This window comes from Garra rufa, chromosome 14, assembly GCF_049309525.1.
Source record: "Garra rufa chromosome 14, GarRuf1.0, whole genome shotgun sequence".
Taxonomy (NCBI): domain Eukaryota; kingdom Metazoa; phylum Chordata; class Actinopteri; order Cypriniformes; family Cyprinidae; genus Garra; species Garra rufa.
The window spans coordinates 5,046,995-5,069,339 of record NC_133374.1 but is presented as its reverse complement, the minus strand read 5'-3'; the positions used below and the strand labels follow the sequence as shown (position 1 = coordinate 5,069,339).

Sequence of the window (22,345 nt, the reverse complement as noted above, 5' to 3'; positions counted from 1 at the left end):
CCCACAAATTCATAATCCGTGCGCACGCTTTCGCAATCCGTTCCCACAGTTTGTAAACTGCTCTCACGGATTTGTGGCCCCGCCCCCAAATTCAAACAGGACACCTGTTTAAGTGCTGGATGCATTGTTTTGCATTTATTAAACTTTATTTCTCAGTAGGCTATATGAGACTATGCAACACTGACAAAACAGAGTTTTTAGCTTTATTTTATATTAATCACCAATAGATTAGCTGCCAAAACATCATGTGTTTTAACCTATTGGTTATTAATGTAAAATAAACGATAAAAAGAAGCCTGTTTTGTAAGTGCCGTCATGGTACCAAAATAAAAGAACAAGTGAAGAGCGCTGTTCAAACGGCTTTGTTTTATATAATAATATTTTTCAAAATATAAAATTACCTGAATTTTTAAAAAAAAAACGAGTTTTGGAGAGGAGAAGGTAAAAAGCAATACAAAACAAATAATGTACAGGTGATGTTACCATTCCTTTGCTCTCAAACTAAATGCAATGTAATAATAGGCCTTATTTAATAATAACATTAATAGTGCAGCATGCATCTAACTCTGGGTGAAAAGCTTATAATAATCACAAATCCGTGAGAGCAGTTTACAAACTGTGGGAACGGATTGCAAAAGCGTGCGCACGGATTATGAATTTGTGGGAACGGATTCAAAATCCGAGGGTACGGTTTACAAAATCTGAGCGCACGGATTGGAAATTCGTGGGCACGGTTTGTTAATCCGTGGGCATGAATTGTTAAACCGAGGGAACAGTTTAAGAATTCGTGAGTACGGTTTATAAACTGAGGGAACGAATTGCAAAACCGTCCCCACGGATTAATTATTTTTCTTCTACAGGTGACGTAAGGGGCTCCGTAGTTTCTTAACAGTCATGTACAAAGCTCTAATTCACTTGATTTTCAACACATATTGTGTTTATTTTAGACTGGATTGAAGTAAAACAACAAAGAATGAAGCTGAAAGAAGAGGAGGAGTGTTGTGAAATCAAAACCTTAAGAAAAAAAGCCAAAAAGCCACACACCTGCCCTCAGTGTGGAAAGAGTTTCAGAGGCAAAGGAAACCTTAAGGACCACATGACAATCCACTCTGGAGAGAAAGCGTACGCATGCCCTCAGTGTGGAAAGAGTTATGCTGCAGCATCAAGTCTTAAAAATCATCTGCTTATTCACTCTGGAGAAAAGCCATTTAGCTGTGATCAGTGTGATAAAAAGTTTATGATATTAGCACATCTAAAAAAACACCTGATAGTTCATTCAGGTGAGAAACCTCATGTGTGTTCTGACTGTGGAAAGAGCTTTTCCAGAATGTCTCACTGTAAACAGCACCAGAAAACACATCATGAAGTGAGAGATCATGTGTGTTGTGAATGTGGGAAGAGCTTTACTACAGCTAGTGATCTGAAACTGCACCAAAGAATTCACACTGGAGAAAAACCTTACAAGTGCTCATATTGTGACAAAAGTTTCACCCTGTCTAAACACCTGAAATCACACGAGCGAGTTCATACTGGAGAGAAGCCGTATCACTGTAGTCAGTGTGGAAAGAGTTTTGCTAGTCTATCGAGTCTCGATTATCATCTGCACACTCACTCTGGACAAAAGCCATTTAGCTGTGATCAGTGTGGTAAAAAGTTTATTTCATCATCAGGTTTAAAAAGTCACCAGAGAATGCATTTGGGTGCAAAGCCTTATGTCTGTTCTTTCTGTGGGAAGAGTTTTTCAAAGCTGGACAATTGCAAAAAGCACCAGAAAACACATAATGAACTGACAGATCATGTGTGTTGTGAGTGTGGCATGAGCTTTACTAGAGTTGGTCTTCTGAAACAGCACCAAACAATCCACACTGGAGAAAAACCTTACAAGTGCTCATATTGTGACAAGAGTTTCGCTCAGTCTGGAAACCTGAAAGTACATGAGCGAGTTCATACTGGAGAGAAGCCGTACCGCTGTACTCAATGTGGAAAGAGTTTCACTCGGTCAACAAATCTAGCGAGTCATATTAAAAAGCACTGTTCTGTGTCAGAGTGACCAAATGTTTCTACAGATTCAAATTTTCAAGTCGAGATCCTGATCAAGTAAATGTGAGGTTAGCTCAAATAAACTAGTTTTGCTGTAAAATGTCAGAAGATTTGTGTGGATGTTTTTTTCAGTGTGTTGGAGAACAGCAAAAATATTTAGTCACCTTAATCCCATATTGATTTTTATCATTTAATTTGATGCCTCCTGCGTGAGTTTCTAACCATTTTGTTGCATAAAACATTTTTCTAAGATATTTCTCTGGAATATAAATTTTAGGCACTGTAAAAGGATGCAAAAAAAATTCAATTTCACTGACAATCTCGGATTTATTTTTAAGTGATGTGTTAAATGATTATAGTATTTCAGTCAGATATTTTATTCTTTATTTGTGTTGATCCTGTAGTTTCAATCCCTCAATTGACACACAATAAATGTGCATAATGTGCCAATTTACAAAAGATCTCAGACATCTTCCTAATATGTGACCCTGGAGCACAAAACCAGTCTTAAGTCGCTGGGGTATATTTTAGGGATGCACCGATCCGGATCGGCCGATCCGCTTGCGCGTTTTGTCAGTAAAGCCGGTTCTGTAATCAGCGGTAAATGCCGTCAGGTGCGTGATTTCACGTTGAGCCATATATACTACACACAGCCGTTGTTCACAGACAAGATGCGCAAATCCATGTTCATTATCAGTGTGAATGTGCGCAGCTCGTCGGTAAACAACGGCTGTGTGTAGTATATATGGCTCAACGTGAAATCACACACCTGATGGCATTTACCGCTGATTACAGAACCGGCTTTACTGACAAAACGCGCAAGCAAGATCGGCCGATCCGGATCGGTGCATCCCTAGTATATTTGTAGCAATAGCCAAAAATACATTATATGGGTCAAAATTATTGATTTTTCTTTTATGCCAAAAATCATTAGGAAATTAAGTAAAGATCATGTTCCATGAAGATTTTTTGTAAAATTCCTACTACAAATATATCAAAATGTAATTTTTGATTAGTAATATGCATTGTTAATAACTTAATTTGGAAAACTTTAAAGGTGATTTTCTCAGTATTTTGATTTTTTGGCACCCTCAGATTCCAGATTTTCAAATAGATGTATCTCGGCCAAATATTGTCCTATCTTAACAAACCATATATCAATAGAATGTGTACATCTCAGTTTTGTAAAATTTAACCTTATGACTGGTTTTTGTGGTCCAGGGTCACATATAGGAGGTGAAAACAGCCATCTATTGACTTTTCAGCAGCTTATTGCTTATTGTCTGTCTCGTTATCAGAAGAGATTGAGTGTAAATGAAGTGAACACAAGTATGTGATTTAATAAAAATTGTTTAAATTAGAAACAAATTGAAATACAAAGTCAAAAGCAGGATATAATCATGCATTAATAGGCTGGAAGCAGTTCTTACCACAAGAGAGTTAAGGTGGTAGAACCAAAAGAAAATACTCCAAAGGTTACAACTAGAACAAAAGATAGCCATAATTGTAGCAAGGTGAATGAGAATAGTATGCTATTCCAATGCCTTTATGGCTGAAGTAATAAACTGCACTGGATAAACAGAAAGTAGATCGTAGAACAGAAAATATTGTAATCATAAGAGCAGAAAACAGAAGTAGTAACTGAGAGAAATTAGAGAATCAAGGTGCAAAATACAAACTCTCAAGCAGCATGTTTTTTTTTTTAAATACAGTAACAACAGTAATATGAAATATTAAATTTTTTATTCTTTTTTTATTTCTTTTTTTTTCCAAAGATTTTTTTTATTATTATCAGTGTTTATTATCAGTGTTTTCCATTGATTGATCTACTTCACAAAACTAGTCTGGAAAATTAATTTCAATCATTAAATAATTAAATTCAATTCAAGTTTATTTGTATAGCGCTTTACATAATACAAATCGTTGCAAAGCAGCTGTACAAAAAAAAATGTAGGTCGGGTGGCGTTTGGTTATTTGTTAATCTAGCCACTGTGCTAAATAAAAACCTTGGATTGTTTTTTTTTTTTCTATGAGCTGGTGGATGTACTCGGCTCTAGTAGCTTTTAAAGCCTGTCTATAGCTGGACATACTGTTTTTCCATGCAATTCTAAAAACCTCTAAGTTTCTCCATTTACGCTCAAGATTACGAGTTTCTTTTTTTAGAGAATGGCTGTTACTGTTGTACCATGGCACAGTACGTTTTTCTCTAACCTTTTTTAGCTTGATGGGGGCAACGGCTTCTAATGTATTAGAGAAGACAGTGCCCATGTTACTAGTCATTTTGTCTAGTTCATTTGTATTTATGGGTACACAGAGCAGCTGAGATAAATCAGGGAGGTTATTTGTGAATCTATCTTTGGTAGCAGGAACAATAGTTTTGCCCAGACGATTGCACGGAGCTATATACTTAATATCAGTAATACACAGCATGCACGATACAAGGAAATGATTGGTAACATCATCGCTTTGAGGTACGATATCTATATCAGTAAGATCAAGTCCGTGCGATATAATTAGATCTAGTGTATGATTAAAATGATGAGTGGGTCCGGTGACGTTTTGCTTGACTAACTTAACTTTTATATAAACCTACCATTAAAATTATAGACTGATCATTTCTTTGTCAGTGGGCAAATATACAAAATAAATTGGGGATCAAATAAGGTAGTGTGTGCAGCCCTATATTGTTCAACATAATGATAAATTATTATTTTTTTATTCAGTTGGACCAGGGATTGGAAGTCTTTATATGATGATGGTGCTTTATGGAAGAGGTAGAAATTTGTTGTATGTAGATGAAAGCATGAAGAATCCTATTAAAGAAGTTGAAATGTGAGCAAATAATTTCGAATATCAGTGGAAAAACTAAAATAATGTTTTTTTAAAAAAAGAAGAAAACACCAGTTAAGTTAAAATTGTATGAGAAAAAAACTGGAACAAGTATCTGAATTTAGATTTTAAGGTATTTGGATGGATTCAAAAATAACATTTGCAAAAAACATGCAATAGATAGTAGATAAATGTAAAAGAGGAAAACATATGGAATAGATAATAGTTAATAGACAGTCTCTAAAAAGAATATACTGTGCACTTATAAGGTATACATTATAGGAGCATGATTTATGGAACAGCTTTAGCATCTCTGTTAGATAAAGTGAATAAAATATAAAAGCAGACATTGAGATTATGCATTCAGAAAAACACTCAGCTAATGAATATGTAAATCTAATTATTTTTGGATGGAAAGCAAAAAACGAGGCACATCAAGTTGGATTAAGTAACTGTGCCATTTGTAAAACGGTTGCCTGTAATACCTCTATGGTTATTCCCAATGCACATCGTTGATATTCAGATTCTAGTGAGTATAAATGATAAAAACAGACAAGAATCTAGAAAATAAAACCCTGAAACAGGACACACAGCAGTAGCAATATATGTTCCAAGGTTCAAGACATTTTACAAAGTTTGTATGGATTAAATAGTGAAAAAAAAGATTTAACATTAAACACCCAGACATGTTACAATAAGCAAATTAGAAATAAAATGGCTCATTAAAAAAACATTAAATGATATGCCAAAGTAAAAGGTGAGAATAAAGGACAACATTTATATAATATTCAGAAAACAGTTGTAAATAGAAAGGAAGACAGCATAATATCACGCCTTAGAGTTGGACACACTGCACTTAATCAATCATTAGGTATATATAATAGGAAAACACAAGTCTAGACTTGTTAAATGCAATCTTCCTGAAAAGGTTGACCGTATTTTAATCAAATGTAAAGGTTATGATACTGAAATATTACAACTTCATTTAGAAATGAATCAGATCTCACTTCAGAAATAGTTAAATAAAGATGCAACTAGACATGTTTCACATACTATTTAAGTATCTCAAAGACAGAGTAGTTTTTAGTTTTCTCTTAACATCAATGCTCCACACTCCCTCCATCCCAGTTGGAGGCAGTATATGCAACTAAAGCTGCTTTGGTAACCGCAATAAACTCAAAGAAGAAGAAGGAGCATACACAAAAGAGAGTAATGAAAGACGAGTGCTAAAAGTGATGCTGTTATTGATCATAATAAAGGTCAGTTGTGTAATAATTTTGCTGATGTCTGCAAGTGAGAAATGTTCACAGTTTACAGAGTTTACATGTCTTTTATTTTAGACTTCTGTGTGATAAAGATGATTTCTTGACTTTTCTAATGTAAGAATTTGTTTATTTTGCATAAATGTACATTGTTCCTGCTGTAACTAACTACACAAGTAAATTGAGTCATTGATGTTATACAGTGTTTATATTGTGTATATATATAAATGCATCTCTTTGCATTTAACCTCTGTTTTAGCTTGTTTCCTATCTTAATAATAAACCAGACATTATGCATTATGCATATTGTTGGCTGTGTGATGAATTGCTTGTTGCTGTTTTATACGTCACACTAATATGTAACCATCAAAGGTTTTATTTTTTGAACAGCATAGCAAAGTAAAACAGTTACTTATTTTTTATTGTCTCCAGATCTGGTCCAGTGGGTCTCAGTTTCAGACATTGATCAGTGAAGCCCCTCCCACAACAATTGACCTATAAATACTGCTGAATATTCACATCATCCTACAAGAGAAGAACAAACTCCAGGTGCAGCAGCTGAAATCTGTGACTGTTGAAGATGGAGTTTATTAAAGAGGAGATTGAAGACCTGAGTGATCCAGAACCATCCAGAATAAAACATGAAGATACTGAGGAACTAAAAGGTTGGTGTCCATTCTTGATTCTTCATTGTTGACTGCTGAGAAACATGTCGCAACGCTCCAGTTCACTTGATTTCCAACGCATAGTTTGTTTATTTTAGACTGGATTGAAGTATAACCGCAAAGACGTGAGGTGAATGAAGTGGAGGAGGAAGATTGTACAGGCAAAACTTCAAGAAACTTCATCTGCTCACATTGTGGAAAGAGTTTGAGATACAAACAAAACCTTAAAAACCACATGAGAATCCACACTGGAGAAAAACCTTAAAAGTGCTCATATTGTGACAAGGGTTTCAGTCTGTCTGTAAACCTGAAAGTACATGAGCGACTTCATACTGGAGAGAAGCCGTATCACTGTACTCAGTGTGGAAAGAGTTTCACTCAGTCATCAACGCTAGTGACTCATATCAAGAAGTGTTGTTCTGTGTCAGAGTGAGCAAATAATAATGTTAGATTCGTATACAGTAAATATGAAATTAGTTCAAATGATGTGAAATGCCACATGAATTGTGTGGATGGAGAACAGCAAAACTATTTTTTGTCACTTGAATTTTACATAGATTTTTTTCCTTTAATTCAATGCTTCATCCATATATATAATGCATAAGTAAATGTTAGGCAGTAGGCACTGTAGAATCATGCAAATAAAATTGCATTTCACTGACATCTTTAATTATCTGTGATTTTATTTTTATTATTGTGTTAGTCCATTATAGTATTTCAGTTCAGATATTTTATTCTGTTCAGTTTGTCTCAGTCTGTTGACACACAATAAAATGTGCTTAATGTGCCAATTTACAGAAGATCTCAGACATCATCATAATGAATGAGGTGGAAACACAACTTTTGGCTTTTCAGCAGCTCATTGTCTGTTGACACTGACTTGTTATCAGGAGAGATTATTCGGTGTAAATTAAGTGAACATGAGTATTTGTTTAAATGCTATTTTTTGTAGCATCAAAATAAAAAGTCAAAAGCAGAATATAGTCAGGCTGGAAGTGATTCTTACCAGAACAATATGATCAGAGCACTGTGGGTTAACTAGGAATTGCGCTTAATCAGGTACATCCTGACCTTACGGACTATATAGTGGTGTGAAAAAGTGTTGGCCCCCTTAATGATTTTTTTTTTGCATTTTTGTCACACTTTAATGTTTCAGATCATCAAACAAATTGAAATATTAATCAAAGATAACACAAGTAAACACAACTGTTAAAACATAACTGTGGTTTATAACACCTGAGTTCAGTTTCTCTAGCCACACCCAGGTCTGATTACTGCAACACCTGTTCGCAATCAAGAAATCAATCAAGAAATCACTTAAATAGGGCCTGCCTGACAAAGTGAAGTAGACCAAAAGATCCTCAAAAGCTACACATCATGTTGAGATCCAAAGAAATTCAGGAACAAATGAGAAAGAAAGTAATTGAGATCTATCAATCTGGAAAAGGTTATAAAGCCATTTCTTAAGCTTTGGGACTCCAGCGAACCACAGTGAGAGCCATTATCCACAAATGGCCAAAACATGGAACAGTGGTGAACCTTCCCAGGAGTGGCTGGCTGACCAAAATTACTCCAAGAGCGGAGCGACAACTCATCCAAGAGGTCACAAAAGACCCCACAACAACATCGAAAGAACTGCAGGCCTCTCTTGCCTCAGTTAAGGTCAGTGTTCATGACTCCACCATAAGAAAGAGACTGGGCAAAAATGGCCTGCATGGCAGAGTTCCAAGATGAAAACCACTGCTGAGCAAAAAGAACATAAAGGCTCGTCTCAGTTTTGCCAGAACACATCTTGATGATTCCCAAGACTTTTGGGAAAATACTCTGTGGACTGACGAGACAAAAGTCAAACTTTTTGAAAGGTGTATGTCCCATTACATCTGGCGTAAATGTAACACAGCATTTCAGAAAAAGAACATCATACCAACAATAAAATGTGGTGGTAGTGTGAGGGTCTGGGGCTGTTTTGCTGCTTCTGAACCTGGAAGACTTGCTGTGATCAATGGAACCATGAATTCTGCTGTCTACCAAAAAATCCTGAAGGACAATGTCCGGCCATCTGTTTGTGAACTCAAGCTGAAGCGAACTTGGGTTCTGCAGCTGGACAATGATCCAAAAACACACCAGCAAATCCACCTCTGAATGGCTGAAGAAAAACAAAATGAAGACTTTGGAGTGGCCTAGTCAAAGTCCTGACCTGAATCCAATTGAGATGCTGTGGCATGACCTTAAATAGGCGTTTCATGCTCGAAAACCCTCCAATGTGGCTGAATTACAACAATTCTGCCAAGATGAGTGGCCAAAATTCCTGCACAGTGCTGTAACAGACTGATTGCAGTTGTTGCTGCTAAGGGTGGCCCAAACTGTTATTAAGTTTAGGGGGCAAACACTTTTCACACAGGGCCATGTGGGTTTGGATTTTGTTTTCCCTTCATAATAATAAAAAAAAAACTTCATTCAAAAACTGCATGTTGTGTTTACTTGTGTTATCTTTGATTAATATTTAAATTTGTTTGATGATCTGAAACATTAAAGTGTGACAAACTTATTGCAAAAATAAAAATAATCACACTTTTTCACACCACTGTATATGAAAGATATGTATGTATTACCAGCATTTTCCATTATGTGGCTGCAATACACTAAAGAGTTTGAAATAAAAATCCAAAGGAACACAGATCATGCACTGAAGAGTGCTGAATAATTTAATCGACTTTAAGCTTAAAGCGACACTGTTATCGATCATAAATAAATGCAAGTTCACTGGATGCATGTGAGAGTTTTTACCTGTTTACAGAGTTTGCATGTTTTGATTGATTATTAATTAGAGTGTAATACGTTGGCTTTTATAAACAGTGTTTCTTATGTAATGTAAAATTTGATTTTTTTTATATTTTCTAAATTTTTTTTATTAAGTTCATTTATGTAACAAAGCTCAAGTTCACTTGATTTTAACCACATCATTTGTTTTATTTTAGACTGGATAGAAGTAAAACAGCAAAGAGTGAAGCTGAATGAAGTGGAGGAGGAACATTGTAAAATCAAAACTTCAAGAAAAAAAGCCAAACAGCTGCACACCTGCTCACAGTGTGGAAAGAGTTTCAGGCGCAAAGGAAACCTTAAGGAGCACGTGAGAATCCACACTGGAGAGAAACCGTACACATGCCCTCAGTGTGGAAAGAGTTTTACTGCGGTATCAGGTCTCAGAAATCATCTGCCTATTCACTATGAGGAAAAGCCATTTCACTGTGATCAGTGTGATAAAAAGTTTAATTCATCAGCAAATCTAAAAAGACATTCATCAGTTCATTCAGATGAAAAGCCGTATTCGTGTTCTTACTGTGGAAAGAGTTTTTCAAAGCTGGACAGTTGTAAAAAGCATCGGAAAACACATAATGAAGTGAAAGATCATGTGTGTTGTGAGTGTGGGAAGAGCTTTACTAGAGCTGGACATCTGGAACAGCACCAAAGAATTCACACTGGAGAAAGACCTTACAAGTGCTCATATTGTGACAAGAGCTTCATTCAGTCTGAACACCTGAAAACACATGAGCGACTTCACACTGGAGAGAAGCCATACCGCTGTACTCAATGTGGAAAGAGTTTCAAAAATGCATCCTGTCTCAATTATCATCTGTTCGTTCACTCTGGAGAAAAGCCATTTAGCTGTGATCAGTGTGGTAAAAAGTTCATTTCTAAATCACGTCTAAAAAGTCACCTGACAGTTCATTCAGATGAGAAGCCTTATGTGTGTTCTTTCTGTGAAAAGAGTTTTTCACTGCAACAAAATTTGAAACAGCATCAGAAAACACACGATGAAGTGAAAGATCATGTGTGTTGTGAGTGTGGGAAGAGCTTTACTAGAGCTGATAATCTGAAAAAGCACCAAAGAATTCACACTGGAGAAAAACCTCACAAGTGCTCATTTTGTGAAAAGAGTTTTACTTTATCCGGACACCTGAAAACACACGAGCGAGTTCATACTGGAGAGAAGCCGTATCACTGTACTCAGTGTGGAAAGAGATTCAATCAGTCATCAAATCTAATGACTCATATTAAAAAGCATTGTCCTGTGTCAGAGTGAGCAAGTGTTTTCTTCAGGTTCAATATTTCAAGTAAATGTTGTGAGACTGAGAAAGTAAATACGAGATTAGCTCAAATGATGAGTTTTGCTGTGAAATGTCACAAGATTTGTGGAGATGTTTTTTTGTTTTGTTGGAGAATAGAAATCTAATCTTACATTGATGTTTTTTTATTTGGTGGCTTATTGACATGTTAGTTTATTTATGGTCAGTAAAAGATTTTATTTGTAACTATCCTGTAGTTTGTCTCAGTCTGTTGACACACAATGAAATGTGCTTAATGTGCCAATTTACAGAAGATCTCAGACATCATCATACTACTGGCTTTTCAGTAGCGCATTTAATGATAGTCTTGCTGTCAGGAGAGATTTTCAGTGTAAATAAACTGAAAATAATGTAAAAGTGTGCAGTATTAAATCATTATGTCTATGGGAACCCTATATGTATGGGTGTTACTAAGAATTCCCAGCATAGACTAAAGCGTTTTCGATTTTTTTTTTCATACAAAACACACAAGGGCAAAAACGTGACGAGCAGAAGACAGAAGAGGAGATTGGAGTGCTAAAATCTGACATACTATGTCACATATTGTGCTTTTCGGTTTTAGTTCGTTTGACAGATACGGTTCCAAAACATAATGGCATAAAACACAACTTTTACGACCTTTTATGTTAGAATAATAAGTTTAAATATATTTTGAAAATACACTTTTTGCCCTGAAGACCTATCCTTTCATATTATTATGTGACGATATATCGAGATAATATCGACAAACATATCACAATATTGATAATATCGTTATATAAATGTGACCCTGGACCACAAAACCAGTCTTAAGTCGCTGGGGTATATTTGTAGCAACAGCCAAAAATACATAGTATGGGTCAAAATTATTGATTTTTCTTTTATGTCAAAAATCATTAGGAAATTAAGATCATGTTCCATAAAGATATTTTGTAAAATTCCTACTATAAATATATCAAAATGTAATTTTTGATTAGTAATATGCATTGCTAAGAACTTAATTTGGACAACTTTAAAGGTGATTTTCTCAGTATTTTGATTTTTTGCACCCTTAGATTTCAGATTTTCAAATAGATGTATCTCGGCCAAATATTGTCCTATCCTAACAAACCATACATCAATAGAAAGCTCATTTATTGAGCTTTCATATGATGTATATATCTCACACAAACACAAAAGTTTTTATGGCCTAAAATCCTGATTTTCAGTTGACCTCATCTCACAACTCTTTTCTCTCTGTAAAGGCACAAGTAGTACCTCTGAGTTAAGGAAATACTGATTGTCCATAAGAAACATTTAGGTTTCATGGCCTAAAACCCTGTTTCTTCTGTTTACTATTTAAAAAAAAAGTATTTCACTTAAGTATGCAAATTTGCAGGTGAGGAAAAGTATGGAAAAAAGAGAAAAGAGTAAATTATTTTAAATATTTTGATAAAAACTTTTAATTTGAAAGTTTTGTTTTGTTTTTGTTCTGAAAAGGGCAAATGCAATTACTGTGTTCAGGCAGAAATAATAGAACATGTTTTAATAAGTTAATAAAAAAAATGAAAAAAGAAAGATTAGATCTCATTAAGGTAGTAAACAGAATGGGTATAAAAATATTCAGCATCCATAGCCTCTTGAAAGAAAATGCAGAACAATTTAAAGTATTCAGTTCAATTATAAAATGTATTAAAGAAAGTGGATTGGTAGGAAGAATTTAGTTATGTTTGTTTGTTTTCTTGCTGCTTATTAGTGCTCCAGACTCCAGTCCTGATGGTGGCGGCAGTGTACCGAGTTGGTTTGTCAGCCGCCATAAAACATTTTAAAAAGAAGAAGGGCTGTTTTGAGTGGAGACTTTTATTTTGAAAGCACAGAGTGACTGAAGAAGATGATGTCTGCGCTCTATAGCCAGTTAAAGAGTGTTTCATGCTCTAATGCTTATATTCTATTCATCTGGAGTTAAAAACGACATCAGATGCAAGATTAAGTTCTCCAGTAACAAGCAGCCAATGAAGTAAGTATATTATATTTGATTATTGTGAATTTTGTTGCTGTGTGGAAGAAAAAAATATCTATACATACAGAGACTATAGGCTAGTTAAGCTGTTAAAAACGTTTACAGAGACAACATTTTATTTATTTAACGTATTTATGTTCTTTATATTCTTTGTTTTTTAGTATAGCTTTCAGGAGGAAAACCCTGAACAGAAACAGTATTTTTTTCACTGTTTGGCATTGCATGTATCTAAATGTAAATACAATACATGTAAAAAAGATTTTTTTTTTTTGCATGGAAGAAAATATAGAGGCTCTGCCTCTTGGATCTTTAATTGAATACCCCTGACTTATATAAAAAAGAAATACTTTATTTGTATGGTTTTGTAATATGTGTGTCTCAATTTCCTTATTATGTGTCATGGTAGAAAGGACTCTTATTATAGCATTTGATTACAGGAAAACTTTTTTGAACATGGTAATGGATTACAACATATAAGTAACAGGCTGGATGTACATTAACCTTACATCTTAACTCCTCTTTAAAAAAATAGCAGATCATGGATCATATATTTTGTCTTTAGCCTATAAAACAGCTTCATAAATAGCGAGATTTCAATACATGAGGATTGTGAATGGGATTTTTTTAGCGAGCCATTAAATGACTTGAGACTCTAGACTTAAATACTTTAGACTTTGACTTTAGACCTTAGACTTGTGAACATCTCTGGTGTGTGCGCACTTGAATGGGTTAAATGCAGAATATGGTTCAATTTCGAGTATGGGTCACCATTCTTGGCCACACTTCTTTTCCTTTCCATTGGTAATAGATCTGCTTGTTAAGGGATGTTTTGTTCTTGTTTTGTCTTGTAGTGTCCCTTCTGTGTCTCCTGTTTTGAGGAGGGTTATTTCATGTATGTTGCATTTGCAGCAGCAGCAGCATTTCTTACATGCTCACAACAACATGTTGTGGATGTATTGGCAATAGCAAGTCTCTGTACTTGATCTATTCCACCAAGACCAAATACATTAACATTGTCATATACATTGCTATGCCAATCCTTCTGGAAATATATATAACAGTGTCTGGTAGCAAGATTAAATTTATTTTTGATTTCTCCAGATCTGGTCGTGTGGGTCTCAGTATCCGCCAATGATGACAGTTCACACCTACAGTTGACCTATAAATACTGGTGAATATTCACATCATCCTACAAGAGAAGAACAAACTCCAGCTGCAGCGGCTGAAATCTGTGACTGTTGAAGATGGAGTTTATTAAAGAGGAGATTGAAGACATGAGTGATCCAGAACCATCCAGAATAAAACATGACGATACTGAGGAACAAACAGGTTGGTGTCTATTCTTGATTCTGCATTGTTGACTGCTTAGAAACATAACAAAGCTCCAGTTCACTTGCTTTTCAACACATATTTTATTTATTTTAGACTGGATTGAAGTAATGCAAGAAAGCGTGAAGCTGAAAGAAGAGGAGGAGCGTTGTGAAATCAAAACTTCAGGAAAAAAGGCCAAGCAGCTGCACACCTGCTCACAATGCAGAAAGAGTTTCAGAGAAAAGGGAAACCTTAAAAGACACATGAGAGTCCACACTGGAGAGAAACCGTACACATGCCCTCAGTGTGGAAAGAGTTTTACTGCAGCATCAAATCTCAAAAATCATCTGCTCATACACACTGGAGAAAAGACATTTAGCCGTGGTGAAAAGTTTAACGCATCATTCAATTCAGATGAGAAGCCTTACTCGTGTTCTTTCTGTGGAAAGAGTTTTTCAAAGCTGGACAATTGCAAAAAGCACCAGAAAATGCATAATGAAGTGAGAGATCATGTGTGTTGTGAGTGTGGGAAGAGCTTTGCTAGAGCTGACCATCTGGAACAGCACCAAAGAATTCACACTGGAGAAAAACCTTACAAGTGCTCATATTGTGAGAAGAGTTTCACTCAGTCTGGAAGCCTGACAGTACATGAGCGAGTTCATACTGGAGAGAAGCCGTACCACTGTACTCAATGTGGAAAGAGTTTTAAACATGTATCTTTTCTCAGAAATCATCTACACGTTCACTCTGGAGAAAAGCCATTTAGCTGTGATCAGTGTGATAAAAAGTTCACTTCATCATCATATCTAAAAAAACACCTGACAGTCCATTCAGGTGAGAAGCCTCATGTGTGTTCTTTCTGTGGAAAGAGTTTTTCACAGTTGACTCGCTGTAAACAGCATCAGAAAACACACAATGAAGTGAGAGATCATGTGTGTTGTGAGTGTGGGAAGAGCTTTACTAGAGCTGACTCTCTGGAACAGCATCAAAGAATTCACACTGGAGAAAAACCTTACAAATGCTCATATTGTGACAAGAGTTTCACCCTATCTGGAAATCTGAAAGTACATGAGCGAGTTCATACTGGAGAAAAGCCACACCGCTGTACTCAGTGTGGAAAGAGTTTCACACAATCATCAAACCTTGTCACTCATATGAGAAAATATTGCAAGTGAGCAACATTAATTTTTAATGTAAATTGTGAAATAAAACAGAAACACTGCTGTATTGTTTTCTACATAGTGATCTATGTCTGTGAGAATGTAAAGACACACTAATGTTGAGTATTTATATTTTTAAATCGACTAAAATGTCTAGTAATGCTCTTTGATGTGTTGTCAACCAATGCAATGAAGAATGAAACACTAGTAGATAATCTTTTTCATATGTATGATGATTTACTTCTTACTTAAGGATATGTGGCCCCTTTAAGAAGACACTGTGTGCCCTTAGCTTGCACAAAAGAGAGAAGAAAGTCAAGCATTGACACTTTCACCAGTTGCGGCTAAAAAATGAAGCTGTTAATAATAGCAAATGAAGGAGGATAGTAGAATATTTTCACTGAATATTTCCAGTCTGCATGTGAGAGGTGTTCCTTTGACATTAATCACCTCTAGTATTTCAGTACTAATGCAATGAAACCCATCATGTGTCCAGGTTTATTATTAATTACAGTGTAATATGTTGACAGCCTTGCAATGCATGTAATGTGCCCATTACCTGAAGATATTAGTCATGGAAAGAGTTTCACTGAGTCAACAACTCTAGTAACTCACATTATAAACATACTTGATGAAGGGTTTGGATTAAGCCATATTGTGCTTTCGGTTTAAGTTCGTTTGACAGATACGGTACCAAAACATAATAGCATAAAACAACTTTTACAACCTTTTATGTTAGAATAAGAAGTTAAAATGTATTTAAAAAATGCACTTTTTGCCTGGAAGACCTATCATTTCATATCGTCATGTGATGATATATCGAGATAATACTAGTTTTGATATCACGATATTGATAATATGGTTACATCCCTAATAAATATCGAACATAAAAGATTTTATGGCCTAAAATCCTAAATCTCTTCTCTCTATAAATGCACAAGTATTACCTCTAAGTTAAGGAAATACTGATTGTCCATAAGAAACATTTAGGTTTCATGGCCTAAAACCCTTTTTAATTCTTGTATTTACTAGTTTAAAAAAGTATTTCACTAAAGTAGGCTAATTTGCAGGTCTAGTGTGGAAAAATAATTGTTTTGACTATTTACATTGTTCAATATTCTAAAATATAAAAATAATTTCTAAAAATAAATCTATCATACAAGCAGAGAGATTTCATGACAAACTTTTACGGAGCCTTTTAACACGACTGAATTCGTCCAAGGCGCACTTTTTCTGTAACTGACAGAGAAGTCAGTTTATATTTCTTTTTTATGTAAATTATTTTAAATATTGTGTTAAAAAGTTTTAATTTGAAATTGTTTTGAAACGGGCAACTGTAATTATTGTGGTCAGGCAGAAACAAGATGAAAAATAAAGATTAGATCTTATTAAGGTAGTAAACAGAATGGGTATAAAAACATTTAGCATAGCCTCTTGAAAGAAAATCCAAAACAATTTAAAGTATTCAGTGCAATTATAAAATTTATTAAAGTTGATTAGTAGGAAGATTTTAGTTTTTTTGCTGCTTATAAGTGCTCCACACTGCAGTCCGGTTGGTGGCGGTAGTGCACCTAGAACCATAAAACATTAGAAGAAGAAGGGCTGTTTTGAGTGTAGACTTTTATTTTGAAAGCACATAGTGACTGAAGAAGAAGAAGATGCCTGCGCTCTATCGCCGGTTAAAAAGTGTTTCATGCTCTAATGCTTATATTCTACTCATCTAGAGTTGAAAACGACATCAGATGCAAGATTAAGTTCTCCGTTTTGCAACAAGCAGCCAATGAAGTAAGTATATTATATCTGATATTTGAATTGTGTTGCTGTGTGGAAGAAAACCATATCTATACATACAGACTATAGGCTAGTTACGTTTACAAAGACAACATTTATTTCGCGTATTTATGTTCTTTATATAATTTTTTTTTGTATTTAGTATTACTACTACATTTTCATCACGCAAAACTAAGCGTGTCTTTTTTTTTTTAACTTATCTAAACATGTGTATGTGCCAAGCAAACCAGCAAAAGATAAATAAACAAACGTGTAGGCCTGATAGAAAATGTATCTGTAGCTTATCCATTTGTATTCTTAACCTACTTTTGATAGAGAGCTGGTTTGGTTTTTGAGTGATTATTCTATTCATTTGTGTATCATATTGTAGCCTATAAGGTTTAAATCATTGCCTTTTAATATACACAAATAGTAGAACATGTTATTTTTAATGATTTATTCACGATACAGCACGGCCTCAAGTACCTTATTGCTTTTATAAAACGGTTACCACACAATAAAAATATTAAAATAAAAAATATATATTAATTTATATATATTAAGTTGTATGTTTTCATAAAGTAAAATCATTAACTGCCTTCCGCTGTAAAAAGTAGTCCCTAACTGCTGCAGCTGTGTTTACGTTGCTAAGGGTGGTTGCTAAGGGGGTTCAATGATACACAAAACCATTGAGTGAAGCGGTCATAGCAGTGCTGTATCATGAATACGAGACAGCTGCTGACCAATCAGAATTGAGGAATGGAACTAACCGTTTTATAATAGTTGATATTACTCTTGCCAAGCTTTTTCTGACAGATGCACTGAGAGGCATTCATAAAGTTGGCGGTCTATGCGGTCATGAAATAAAAGAATTTAAAAAAAATTTAAATTTGATTTTATATTTTAAAATTCGTACTTGATTCTCTCAATTCCGAGATTATCCCAGTTATTCTTGAAGCATGGGACAAAACATGTCCAGCAATTATAACTGCTATTAGTTTTAAAAATAAAAATTATTTTCAATTGTAAATGTCACGAGTATTAATAATAGAATGTGTTTAACTCAATTATCCCCTTCAATTTTTAACATTATTATGTGAAATCTATGACACTTATTGTTTTCTCACTACATCACAGAGAAGGGTTTATTCATTCATAAGCTATAAAATGGATAAAGTTTTTTTTAATGATGAAAAAGACCTTGTTTTATCAAAAGTTACACTTAGTATCTTATATAAAATGTTGTTTTCAGTGAGACGTGTTTTTAATAAGGTTTCGAAGTTGTGTTCTCACTTTTTGTCAACAACGTCAGACATCAATTAAATTCTAATGTTAATTTTGTATACTGTAATACTGTGTCACAACTATGATGTATGTCAACACCATCTTCCAATTTCTGAGATTATTTTAAATATTTAGATAATTTCAGGTTCCATGATTAGCCTCTAACATCAACAGAAAAAAACTAAATGGCTACTACATGAATTTCATTTGTTTTTTGAAAGAAATGGCAAATTTGTCAACACCGTTAGATGTCACCACCGTAAGATTTTGCGTTCCAATGATATATCAAAATACTTAAATGTGACTCTTGAATAGAAACTTTATAAACAATAACATACTCACTGTTAGTTGTGGTTGTTTTAATACAGTAATTACTTGAATCAATGACAATGATTTGATAGTTAAAATGACTACAAATTCAGGTTTTGGCCACCATTGTCAGATGTGTCAACTCCGTCAGATGAATATGTTAATGATATTTCGTTATGATATTTGATATTTGTTGGTCACATGTGAAAGTGTAATCTGTCTACTAACATGAGAATGTGTTTTGAAATGTTAAAAAACATCTAGAAAACTGTTAAAGATAAAGTTAAAGTTATATTACACAGTCCACAGAAAAGGGAAAAGTCGGGAGGTTGTATGAAAGAATAGCTCAGTAGCTTAGTACATATAAGATACATAAGTGTAGTTTCCTTTGTCTGAGTGCAAGGTTTTATTTTTTCAATTTTGCAACCTGTTTTGTCCCACTTCTCAAGAATGACTGATCCCACACTTCTGGGGGGTTTCTCCCCTCAGAATTGACAAACTCACAATTTTTTAGTTAAATTGAAGTCTGAATTGGAAAATATAAACTTGCATTTGCAAGAAAAAGTCAGAATTGTAAAAGAAAATAAATAAATGTTATCTAAAAATGTTAGGTTTAAGACCGCAATCTATGGTTGTTAGTCCTGAGTGAAATGCATTTTGGGTAGTAGTTTGTAGTTTGGAGAATTGTGTTTACTGTGTAGTTCAGAAACGGAGAAAGAACTGTTATATTCTGCTTTTATTTCAGTTTATTCAAGTCAGTCCACCCAGGGGTGTTTGGGCACTATAACTCTGACAACTTTTGTCTGCGCGAGACTGTAAAATGGCATGCATTGGCTAACTTTGTTTATCTCATCATTGCATAAACATGAATTAATGAGCTGTTAGGCTGCCGCTGGGACTTAAGCACGCCGCTGTTATCAAATTACTAAATTATGATATACGCTTAAGTGGGTGCTGGGGTCTTATCTATCGGATTGCAATGTATATGCATTTTGTTAATTAACATTACACATAGCGCAAGTCTAATTAGAGTTAAGCCAGTCAGCGTGGTAGCCTAGGCACACATAGATAGCATGCGGTTGACATGGCTGTTGGTCGTAAATCTGCATGTTAAGGCCGTGTTCACACTTGCCGTCCTTTTTCAAACTGCCAGCGTCTGTTTTACATTCTAATCCTATGGAGTAAACCGTCTTTTCAAAAAAGCCCTAGAGCTTTTTTTAAACGCCACCGCCGGCGTCTTTTTTTGCAGCTCAGAGCGTCTTTTTAAGTTGAAAAAAGTTGAACTTTTTTGAAGAAAACGCCCTACGTCAATCGCTTTTTTGACAGCTGACCAATGACAAGCTAGTAGCGGGACTTATCGTTTCCATAACAACAAAAACAACAAGAAAAAACGGAGAAGTTGGCGGTAGATAAACTTATCGTACTAGTTTCAGAGCACAAGGAGTTGTGTGATATGAGTAAACAACTCTATCATAATATACATCACAAAGAGGCTCTTTCTCGACATTTCTTCACCACACAGCACTACGCTACTGTTGCAGCTGTTGTTATAGCGACAAAAAGACACACTCGGCTGCTTTTTTTAACAGAACGCTGCCAGCTTTTTTTTTTCCTAAAAAAACGCCCTAGTCAACTTTTTCTTGTCAAAAAAGACGCCAAGTGTTAACATGGCCTATGGGGTGTTTTGTTCTTGTTTTGTTTTGTCTTGTAGTGTCCCTTCTGTGTCTCCTGTTTTGAGGAGGGTTATTTCATGTATGTTGCATTTGCAGCAGCAGCAGCAGCATTTCTTACATGCTCACAACAACATGTTGTGGATGTATTGGCAATAGCAAGTCTCTGTACTTGATCTATTCCACCAAGACCAAATACATTAACATTGTCATGTTCATTGCCACGCCAATCCTTCCGGAAATATATATAACATTGTCTGGTAGCAGGGTTACACTTATTTTTTATTTCTCCAGATCTGGTCGTGTGGGTCTCAGTATCAGACAGTGATCAGTGAAGCCCTTCCCACAACAATTGACCTATAAACACTGGTGAATATTCACATCATCCTACAAGAGAAGAACAAACTCCAGGTGCAGCAGCTGAAATCTGTGACTGTTGAAGATGGAGTTTATTAAAGAGGAGATTGAAGACATGAGTGATCCAGAACCATCCAGAATAAAACATGAAGATACTGAGGAACAAACAGGTTGGTGCCCATTCATGATTCTTCATTGTTGACTGCTGAGAAACATTAATGTAACAAAGCTCCAGTTCACTTGATTTTCAACACATATTTTGTTTATTTTAGACTGGATTGAAGTAATCCAAGAAAGCGGGAAGCTGAAAGAAGAGGAGGAGTATTGTGAAATCAAAACTTATAGAAAAAAAGCCAAAAAACTGCCCACCTGCACACAGTGTGGAAAGAATTTCAGAGATAATGGAAACCTTAAAAGACACATGAGAGTCCACACTGGAGAGAAACCGTACACATGCCCTCAGTGTGGACAGAGTTTTGCTGCAGCATCAAGTCTCAAAAATCATCTGCTCATTCACTGTGGAGAAAATCCATTTTTCTGTGGTGAAAAGTTTAATGCATCTTTCAATTCAGATGAGAAGCCTTACTTGTGTTCTTTCTGTGAAATGAGTTTTTCAAAGCTGGACAATTTTAAAAAGCACCTGAAAATGCATTATGAAGTGAGAAACCATGTGTGTTGTGAGTGCGGGAAGAGCTTTACTAGAGCTGAACATCTGAAAGAGCACCAAAGAATTCACACTGGAGAAAGACCTTACAAGTGCTCATATTGTGAGAAGAGCTTCTTTCAGTCTGGAAACCTGAAAGTACACGAGCGAGTTCATACTGGAGAGAAGCCGTACCACTGTACTTTATGTGGAAAGAGTTTCAAACATGTATCTTTTCTCAGAAATCATCTGCACATTCACTCTGGAGAAAAGCCATTTAGCTGTGATCAGTGTGGTAAAAAGTTCACTTCATCATCGTATCTAAGAAAACACCGGATAGTTCATTCAGTTGAGAAGCCTCATGTGTGTTCTTATTGTGGAAAGAGTTTTTCACAGCTGAATCTCTGTACGCAGCATCAGAAAACACACAATGAAGTGAGAGATCATGTGTGTTGTGTGTGTGGGAAGAGCTTTACTAGAGCTCACTGTCTGGAAGTGCATCAAAGGATTCACACTGGAGAAAGACCTTACAAGTGCTCATATTGTGAGAAGAGTTTCGCTCGGTCTGGACACCTGAAAGTACATGAGCGAGTTCATACCGGAGAGAGGCCGTACCACTGTACTCAATGTGGAAAGAGTTTCACTCAGTCATCAGCTCTAGCGACTCATATTAAAAGGCATTGTTCTGTTAATAAGCAGTGTTTTCTACAGATTTAATATTTTAGGTAAATGTTGTGAGATTAAGATAAAGTAAATACAAGATTAGCTCAAATGATTGGTTTTGCTTTGAAATGTCACAAGGTTTGTGGAGATGTTTTTTATGTTTTGTTGGAGAACGGCAAAAGTATTTAGTCCGTTTAATCTTACATTGTGTTAGTCAGTTGTAGTAGTTTAGTTATGTTTAGTAAAAGATTTTATTTGTGATGATCCTGTAGTTTGT

At 35.2% G+C, this 22,345-nt stretch overlaps 2 protein-coding genes and 1 long non-coding RNA gene across 3 annotated transcripts; all 3 read left to right on the top strand.

Moving 5' to 3' along the window:
• The first annotated feature begins 951 nt into the window (after positions 1-951).
• LOC141285255 (uncharacterized) lies at positions 952-11,112 on the top strand. Its single transcript, XM_073818292.1, has 2 exons — positions 952-2,046; positions 9,731-11,112. Exons 1-2 carry the CDS (start codon positions 974-976, stop codon positions 10,878-10,880), a joined length of 2,223 nt encoding a protein of 740 aa, XP_073674393.1. The 5' UTR covers positions 952-973; the 3' UTR covers positions 10,881-11,112.
• Positions 6,057-7,457, top strand: LOC141284653 (uncharacterized). The gene is made up of 3 exons (XR_012338465.1): positions 6,057-6,128; positions 6,564-6,796; positions 6,895-7,457. It is a non-coding gene; the product is annotated as an uncharacterized lncRNA (long non-coding RNA).
• Positions 11,113-12,766: 1,654 nt separating the features above from the next.
• On the top strand, positions 12,767-22,137 carry LOC141285254 (uncharacterized). Its single transcript, XM_073818291.1, has 5 exons — positions 12,767-12,898; positions 14,003-14,230; positions 14,327-15,384; positions 20,848-20,932; positions 21,035-22,137. Exons 2-5 carry the CDS (start codon positions 14,146-14,148, stop codon positions 22,120-22,122), a joined length of 2,316 nt encoding a protein of 771 aa, XP_073674392.1. The 5' UTR covers positions 12,767-12,898; positions 14,003-14,145; the 3' UTR covers positions 22,123-22,137.
• Positions 22,138-22,345: the final 208 nt, after the last annotated feature.